The sequence below is a fragment of the Oncorhynchus gorbuscha genome, unplaced genomic scaffold, assembly GCF_021184085.1.
Source record: "Oncorhynchus gorbuscha isolate QuinsamMale2020 ecotype Even-year unplaced genomic scaffold, OgorEven_v1.0 Un_scaffold_7500, whole genome shotgun sequence".
NCBI classification, from domain to species: domain Eukaryota; kingdom Metazoa; phylum Chordata; class Actinopteri; order Salmoniformes; family Salmonidae; genus Oncorhynchus; species Oncorhynchus gorbuscha.
This window is the reverse complement of record NW_025750875.1, coordinates 8,159-17,085: the sequence shown is the minus strand read 5'-3', so window position 1 is coordinate 17,085 and position 8,927 is coordinate 8,159. Positions and strand designations below refer to the sequence as shown.

Genomic DNA, 8,927 nt, shown 5'->3' with positions numbered 1-8,927 from the left:
AATCCAATTTTGTACTGGTCCAGAACCTTCCAGCATTCTTTGAACAATGTAGTCATATCTTTAGGGTAATTCTATGGTCATTATGATTGGCCCATGCAGCTGGATCTACAAAACAGATGGTATGGTGAGACTAATTGAGTGTATGAACCCTAGATGACTGACAGGGGGCACTGTTTTGAAGACACAATGCAGCCATTTTAATGTACTTATTTTGAAAGCTAGAGAAGTGCACTGTTTGTCTACATTCTATTTTTTTCCAAGTATATTAATGCATACTTTTAAGTTATATTATGTCAATTGAAGATTTAATTATTATTAGTTGATAATCTTAGCTTTGAACCCAAGTGTAGGAGTCAAGTCACAGTAAAATGTCCAATTTTCCTCTCACTGGGCAGAACGCTGAGCAGGAATGTGTGAGCACAGTGGAAATTGTAATCTGCCCTTGACGTCTGTAGTTTCTACTTGCCCCATAGTTTCTACTTGCCCTGTAGTTTCTACTTGCCCTGTAGTTGCTACTTGCCCTGTAGTTGCTACTTGCCCTGTAACTTGCCCTGTAGTTTCTACTTGCGTTGCAGCTGTACGTGTCAGACTGAGGGACGGTGTTTTCCTTTAACATGGGAGGGGCTCATGTCTATTAAGCATTTCAAACAAATTAGAAAAAAGGTTTACTGCAATGTATCCGGTCGCCTGCTCCTCTTCTTTCTTTAAACAAAGTAAAAAGACAGTCAGCAATGGCACCCTCTCTCATAGTGCACTACTTTAGACCAGGGCCAATAGGGAATAGGGTGCACTACTTTAGACCAGGGCCAATAGGGAATAGGGTACACTACTTTAGACCAGGGCCAATAGGGAATAGGGTGCACTACTTTAGACCAGGGCCAATAGGGAATAGGGTACACTACTTTAGACCAGGGCCAATAGGGAATAGGGTGCACTACTTTAGACCAGGGCCAATAGGGAATAGGGTACACTACTTAGACCAGGGCCAATAGGAATAGGGTGCACTACTTTAGACCAGGGCCAATAGGGAATAGGGTGCACTACTTTAGACCAGGGCCAATAGGGAATAGGGTGCACTACTTTAGACCGGGGCCAATAGGAATAGGTACACTACTTTAGACCAGGGCCAATAGGGAATAGGGTGCACTACATTAGACCAGGGCCAATAGGGAATAGGGTACACCACTTTAGACCAGGGCCAATAGGAATAGGGTGCACTACTTTAGACCAGGGAATAGGGAATAGGGTACACTACTTTAGACCAGGGCCAATAGGGAATAGGGTGCACTACTTTAGACCAGGGCCAATAGGGAATAGGGTGCACTACTTTAGACCAGGGCCAATAGGAATAGGGTACACTACTTTAGACCAGGGCCAATAGGGAATAGGGTGCACTACTTTAGACCAGGGCCAATAGGGAATAGGGTGCACTACTTTAGACCAGGGCCAATAGGGAATAGGGTAATTTAGACCAGGGCCAATAGGGAATAGGGTACACTACTTTAGACCAGGGCCAATAGGGAATAGGGTGCACTACTTTAGACCAGGGCCAATAGGGAATAGGGTGCACTACTTTTGACCAGGGCCAATAGGGAATAGGGTGCACTACTTTAGACCAAGGCCAATAGGGAATAGGGTGCACTACTTTAGACCAGGACCAATAGAGAATAGGGTGCACTACTTTTGACCAGGAACCATTGGGAAATTGGGTCCCATTTGGGATGCAGTAGAGATAGACTGTCAGGTACACAGTGAACTTGATCTAAACGCCTCAACCACCCACTCCTAGGCCACTGGAGACAGAGACTAAGGTTGTGGCCAAAATGGCACCCTATTCCCTACTGTGCACTACTTTAGACCAGACACAAGTCAGACACACATTCCATTCCCAACACTGAGAATGTGCAGTACAACATTTCTTCTGATAATATTTGGTTCCTGTGGTCTGTCTTGATACGGTCGGGGGAGAACCTGGCACTACGTTGACAGTAAAGGACAGAACCTGACACTTTGACAGTAAAGGACAGAACCTGACACTACTTTGACAGTAAAGGGGAGAACATGGCACTACTTTGACAGTAAAGGGGAGAACATGGCACTACTTTGACAGTAAAGGGGAGAACATGGCACTACTTTGACAGTAAAGGGGAGAACCTGGCACTACTTTGACAGTAAAGGGGAGAACCTGGCACTACTTTGACAGTAAAGGGGAGAACCTGGCACTACGTTGACAGTAAAGGACAGGACCTGTTTTTCCAACTGATCTTTTGTCGATAGCGCCTGCTACATTCGGGGCGTAAATGTTGATAAAAGTAGCAAAACGTATGTAGTTCTCGATGGCTAACGTTATATCTTTTAGAAATGGCGCGGTTAGACAAGGACTGTCAACACATACTGAACAGCTCACGTTATAGACAGAAGCAATGATACATGGCAGACCAATCCAAACTCATCTCTCTGCATGTCCAGCCCACTCATTATCTCAGCCAATCATGGCTAGCGGGGAAGGTTGCTGACTTTTTACAGATGGAATACGAGTTCATTATTAAGGCACATGAAACTTAACATGTTCTAGAAGACATTTCTGACAAAAACACATTTTGATGATAAATGTTAACGTTGAAATGCCTTTCCAGGGAAGTAATGACGTGCGACATACGCCTTGGCTCCTGAAACGAGTCGGCGACACAGCGGCAGCGTAGCCTAGTGGTTAGAGCGTTGGACTCGTAACCGAAAGGTTGCAAGTTCAAATCCCTGAGCTGACAAGGTACAAAATCTGTCGTTCTGCCCCTGACCAGGCAGTTAACCCACTGTTCCCAGGCCGTCATTGAAAATAAGAATTTGTTCTTAACTGACTTGCCTAGTTAAATAAAGGTTAAAAAAATAAATATATATATATATATATAGGGCACTACTTTTTTTTGACCAGAGATCTGAAGTCGTGCACTAGACAGGGAGGGTTCCGTTTGGGACGGGAGCGTTGCCTCTTTTTCCCCCCACAGGTCAGAGCCTCAGAGCATTCGGGGGGTCTCTGTTGTTCATGTTGTGCATGTTATGATGGCAGTGTTGTGACACTAACCTTGACCGATGTCTATCTGAGGGTGTTTATGTTGCTCCGGTCACCTTCCCTCTACATCGGGTTAGGTTACGTGTGACTGGAGAACTGAAATAACTAAATCAATGAGGGGAAACAGTCCCTCATCATGGATAGTGTTTCATAACTTAACGTGGTCAACTCTTTCCCATTTAACATTTACATTTAAGTCATTTAGCAGACGCTCTTATCCACAGCGACTTACAAATTGGTGCATTCACCTTATGACATCCACAGTCACTTTACAATAGTGCATCTAAATCTTAAAGGGGGTGAGAAGGATTACTTATCCTATCCTAGGTATTCCTTAAAGAGGTGGGGTTTCAGGTGTCTCCGGAAGGTGGTGATTGACCTTTCCCCTCTGTTAATATACCTTTTGGCCTTTTCGATTTATCTGGTTGTGTACACGGAAGACTGATGTTTTCCCTCATTGGTTGACTCGGTCAGTCAGTTTCAAGACTCCTCATCATGAAGTTCGATGGTGATCCCTAGAATGATAGTGTATCCTGTATCCACATTCACCCATTAGGACTGTATGTGATTCTACCGAGCTTCCAGCAGTACTCCTGACTCCTGTCTTATCGTGTTGGTAAAACAACCTGAGAAAAGGGATACTGTAGAGCTTCCTGTCCTTGGACTCTGATCTCATGCGGCTGAGCTGTTGCCTGTGACAGCGGAGGCTCCAGGGGTTGTGGCTGATCTTCTCTGAGCCCAGGTCGCTGTTGTTATCCAGCATCTGGAAGGGAATATCACTGTAGATCTGGAGCTCTAGACGAGGACTCTTCAGCTCCTGGAGACTAGAGGGGAGAGGACACAGGGACAACAGGGTTAACAGCGGAGAGAGGGCACAGGTTAACAAACAGGTTAACTAACAGGTTAACTAACAGGTTGACTAAAAAGTTAACTAGAGCACCACAACAAGTCACTGTGGATCTGGAGATCTGGACGAGGACTCTTCAGAAGACTGGACGGGGAGGACAATATATTGACAAGATAGTCGAGAGACCGCTCTAACAATGGAAATATATGTCCTCAAAGATGAAAGGCAGGCGGAAAAGGCGAGATCAGGTAGGACCATTCTAGCCAATGAGAGTGCAGACACGCATGTGAACAAAAGGCAGAAGTAAGACGACGGAATGCCACGTGCATCCACTTGTATCAGTACATTTGTAACAGCCTAAACATTCTATTCGATCAAATAAGCCTCAGATAATTCAACACTTTCTCATAGACCTCCATACAAAAAAATCCCCACTCGGTCTGCTTATGTCACGTGGAGTGATTCTCGGGCGGAGTAAATCCTCTCTGGGACAACACAAAGGAAGGTCTACTAATACAAAACAGTTTCATTCTAAATCCTTCTGGGTTTACCCAGAAACCCTTGTTTTAAAAAGGTCAACAAACTAACCAAGGGCACCAAAACAAACACAGCCAGGGCACCACAGGTCACACTCAGGCGGCCCGATAACACTCAGAGCGGCCGATAACACTCAGGCGGCCCGATCAGGCGGCCCGATAACACACTCAGGCGGCCCGATAACACACTCAGGCGGCCCGATAACACACTCAGGCGGCCCGATAACACACTCAGGCGGCCCGATAACACACTCAGGCGGCCCGATAACACAAACAGGCGGCCCGATAACACTCTCAGGCGGCCCGATAACACTCTCAGGCGGCCCGATCAGGCGGCCCGATAACACTCTCAGGCGGCCGATAACACTCTCAGGCGGCCCGATAACACCCTCAGGCGGCCCGATAACACACTCAGGCGGCCCGATAACACCCTCAGCGGCCCGATAACACCCTCAGGCGGCCCGATAACACCCCCGATCAGGCGGCCCGATAACACCCTCAGGCGGCCCGATAACACCCTTGTGGCGGCCCGAGGCGGCCCGAACACCCTCAGGCGGCCCGATAACACCCTCAGGCGGCCCGATAACACCCTCAGCGGCCCGATACACCCTCAGGCGGCCCGATAACACTCTCAGGCGGCCCGATAACACACTCAGGCGGCCCGCTCAAGGATTTAAGGCGGCCCGATTTGTTGAGTGTAGGGGCAGTATTTTGTTTTTCAGGCTAAAATAATGTAACACAGGCGGCCCGATTTGGCCCGAAACACACCTAGCCGCTGGATTTACCAATTTTGTTTTTTGGCTAAAATAATGTACCAATTTGAAACCCTCTCAGCCCCAGAAACTAGAATATGCATATAATTGTCAGACTAGGATAGAAAACACTCTAAAGTTTCCAAAACTGTGTGTATAACATAACTGATATTGCAGGCGAAAGCCTGAGGAAAATCCTATCAGGAAGTGGCTCTTATTTTCAAACCTCTGTGTTCCTATGCATGCCTATCATCCATTTAAAGGGATATCAACCAGATTCCTTTTTCTATGGCTTCCTAAGGTGTCAACAGTCTTTAGACATAGTGTCAGGCTTTTATTTAGAAAAATGAGCGATCACATTGCGCAAGTGGATATAGGTGGGGCTCTCAGAGTGAGTTTGTGCGCAATTGAGTAAAGCCGCCATTGTTCCTCCGCTGTTATTGAAAAAGCCACTCACTCGGTTGATATATTATCGAATATATATTTTAAAAACTACCTGAAGATTGATTATAAAAACGTTTGACATGTTTCTGTGGACATTATAGAAACTATTTGGAATATCTGCGTTGTGGTGACCGCTCTTTCCTGTGGATTTCTGAACATAACGCGACAAACAAACGGAGGTATTTTGGATGTAAAAATAATCTTTATGGAACAAAAGGAGCATTTGTTGTGTAACTGGGAGTCTCGTGAGTGAAAACATCCGAAGATCATCAAAGGTAAACTATTTTTTTGATTGCTTTTCTGATTATTGTGACCAAGCTACTTAGTGTACATAATGCTATGCTATGGATAAACTTACACAAACGCTTGGATTGCTTTCGCTGTCAAGCATAATTTCAAAATCTGAGACGACAGGTGGATTAACAAAAGGCTACGCTGTGTTTTCCTATATTGCACTTGTGATTTCATGAATATTAATATTTTCTAGTAATATTACTTGACTGTGGCGCTATGCTATTCAGCGGTTGCTGATGACAATTATCCCGCTACCAGGATGGGTAGCGTCAACAAGTTAAATGGCAAAAAAATACCTGATTCTACCAAAGACCTGCTACCAATTCTGCCAGTTTGTGTGTTGTTGTTTTTTACACTGATCTTAACTTTTTGGTACATAACGTCTCCCTTATCATTTCCTGTGACTGAAAACAGCTTCTGGAGATCAGAACAGCGATCACTAACCTCAATTTGGAAGACAATTTCTACTTTAACAAGTCAGATAAGATGGGGGTGGGGGAAGAGGTGTCTCTCTTTGTTAACAGAGTTTGCGCACGAGCTGTAGTTAAGGGAGTCTGAAGTTATAGTTAGGCATTTGACATTTTTCACTATTGGAGTAGTCACATTTTTTTGTGGTTGTCGAGAATTCAGAATGAGAAAAAAAAAAATTTGAACACAAGGCCCAGCCCGCACTGCCAAAAAAATATGTGCACTTTATATCGATAGGCCAGCAGTGTACAACAATATCTAAAGTATCATAACCATTACAGATAACAAATTATAAATGCTGAAATGGCTAGTATATATTCAGTCAATAGAAAATAATTTCCATTTAAGATTAACTTATTAAAACCGTAATATGAACTGGTTATATTATATCGTAGAACACAATCTTCAAGAAGGCAGTAAACTCAACAGTGGTGCTTGCTTGTAGATAAGCCTATGCCTGTGCAATGGCACTTATATTTTATAACGCTCTTAATTCCCGAGCCCTTATCACAGTCAAGACAACTAATTTTTAGAGCAAAACAGAATATATATATATTTTTTTTAAACAACATGTAATATAACAATTTATTTTTATTTTTATTATATCTAATTAAAAAACGTTGCCAGTTGAAGTGCTGTGCATCTCGCATGTCTGAAACTAGTCAAAGAGAGATGATTTATAACGGGGCCTTATAGTTTGCCATTTTTTTTCTTCAGGGTTACAAACCAAAATGATTGATGAGGTAAAAATACAAGTTAATCCATACGGCTAGAATAGAATAAGAATAAGGAATAAGAATAAGTAGAATAAGGCTGTAAAGTAACAAGATGTGGAAAAAAGGGAAGGGGTCTGAATCCACTGCATGTACCCAAGTTATCGCTACTCAGTGTGTATTTATATCTTGTATTTTATTATATCTTGTATTTTATTATATCTTGTATTTTATTATATCTTGTATTTTATTATATCTTGGATTATCTTGTGTTATCTCTTTCTTACTTCATTTTTCTTTGGGAAAGGGCCTGTTAGTAAGCCCTTCACTGTTAGTAAGCACCTGTTGTTTAAGAAGCATTTGATTTGATAATGAGTTATTGATTATTGCATAAACACACACACACACACACACACACACACACACACACACACACACACACACACACACACACACACACACACACACACACACACACACACACACACACGGCTTCTCACTCATTTCTCAGTACTGTAGCTCCGGTGTGCGGGGCCGGTCGTCTTTTGTCTCTCTGGTAGAAACACACCATTCCCTACTATCCCCACTGCTCTACTCAATTCTCAGTGCTGTCACTCTCGTGTGGTAGCCTCTCCTCCTTGATCTCAGAGGTAGACACACACCATTCCCTATCCCCACTGCTCTACTCAATTCTCAGTGCTGTCACTCTCGTGTGGTAGCCTCTCCTCCTTGATCTCAGAGGTAGACACACACCATTCCCTATCCCCACTGCTCTACTCACTTCTCAGTGCTGTCACTCGTGTGGTAGCCTCTCCTCCTTGATCTCAGAGGTAGACACACACCATTCCCTATCCCCACTGCTCTACTCACTTCTCAGTGCTGTCACTCTCGTGTGGTAGCCTCTCCTCCTTGATCTCGGAGGTAGACACACACCATTCCCTATCCCCACTGCTCTACTCACTTCTCAGTGCTGTCACTCTCGTGTGGTAGCCTCTCCTCCTGATCTCGGAGGTGACACACACCATTCCCTATCCCCACTGCTCTACTCACTTCTCAGTGCTGTCACTCTCGTGTGGTAGCCTCTCCTCCTTGATCTCAGAGGTAGACACACACCATTCCCTATCCCCACTGCTCTACTCACTTCTCAGTGCTGTCACTCTCGTGTGGTAGCCTCTCCTCCTTGATCTCGGAGGTAGACACGGACCATTCCCTATCCCCACTGCTCTACTCACTCCTCAGTGCTGTCACTCTCCGGTAGCCTCCTCCTTGATCCCGGAGGTAGACACACACCATTCCCTATCCCCACTGCTCTATGTAGCTCAGTGCTGTCACCTCGTGTGGTAGCCAACTCCATCCCTGATCTCGGAGGTGGAGCGGGAGGAGGCCAACGCTGCCGATTTTCCTCCGGGTTAGTCCGTTTCCGGTAGGTCCAGAGGTCCAGGCCCTCGCTCTCCACGTACGGGTACGCCATCAGGTGATGTAGCCGTCTATGTCCCTCGAAACATACCAACACCATCCCTGTTGTATGAACAGCAGGGATATGACGGCACAACAATAACAGGATTTTGGCAAAGGGGATAGATCCGATTCAGAAACGAACAGAGGACAAATGTCAGAAAAGCAAGATTTCAGAGCATTAATCAGAAGAAGCACATCCCTGAGAGGGAGAAAGAGGAACAGAGTCATTTCAAAAGGTGTTTCACAGAGCAGGAGGTGACAGCCAGACAAAGACAAAGCAAGGTGACAGCACAGAGCAAGGTGACATCACTGATTCAAATTGACATCACATTGAGACCATAGATGACA

At 44.8% G+C, this 8,927-nt stretch overlaps 1 protein-coding gene across 1 annotated transcript; it reads right to left on the bottom strand.

Moving 5' to 3' along the window:
- Nucleotides 1–3,408: 3,408 nt before the first annotated feature.
- Nucleotides 3,409–8,592, bottom strand: LOC124029746 (inositol hexakisphosphate kinase 1-like). Its single transcript, XM_046341343.1, has 3 exons — nucleotides 8,428–8,592; nucleotides 7,992–8,074; nucleotides 3,409–3,891 (listed from the first exon to the last, which is right to left on the bottom strand). Exons 1-3 carry the CDS (start codon nucleotides 8,590–8,592, stop codon nucleotides 3,561–3,563), a joined length of 579 nt encoding a protein of 192 aa, XP_046197299.1. The 3' UTR covers nucleotides 3,409–3,560.
- Nucleotides 8,593–8,927: the final 335 nt, after the last annotated feature.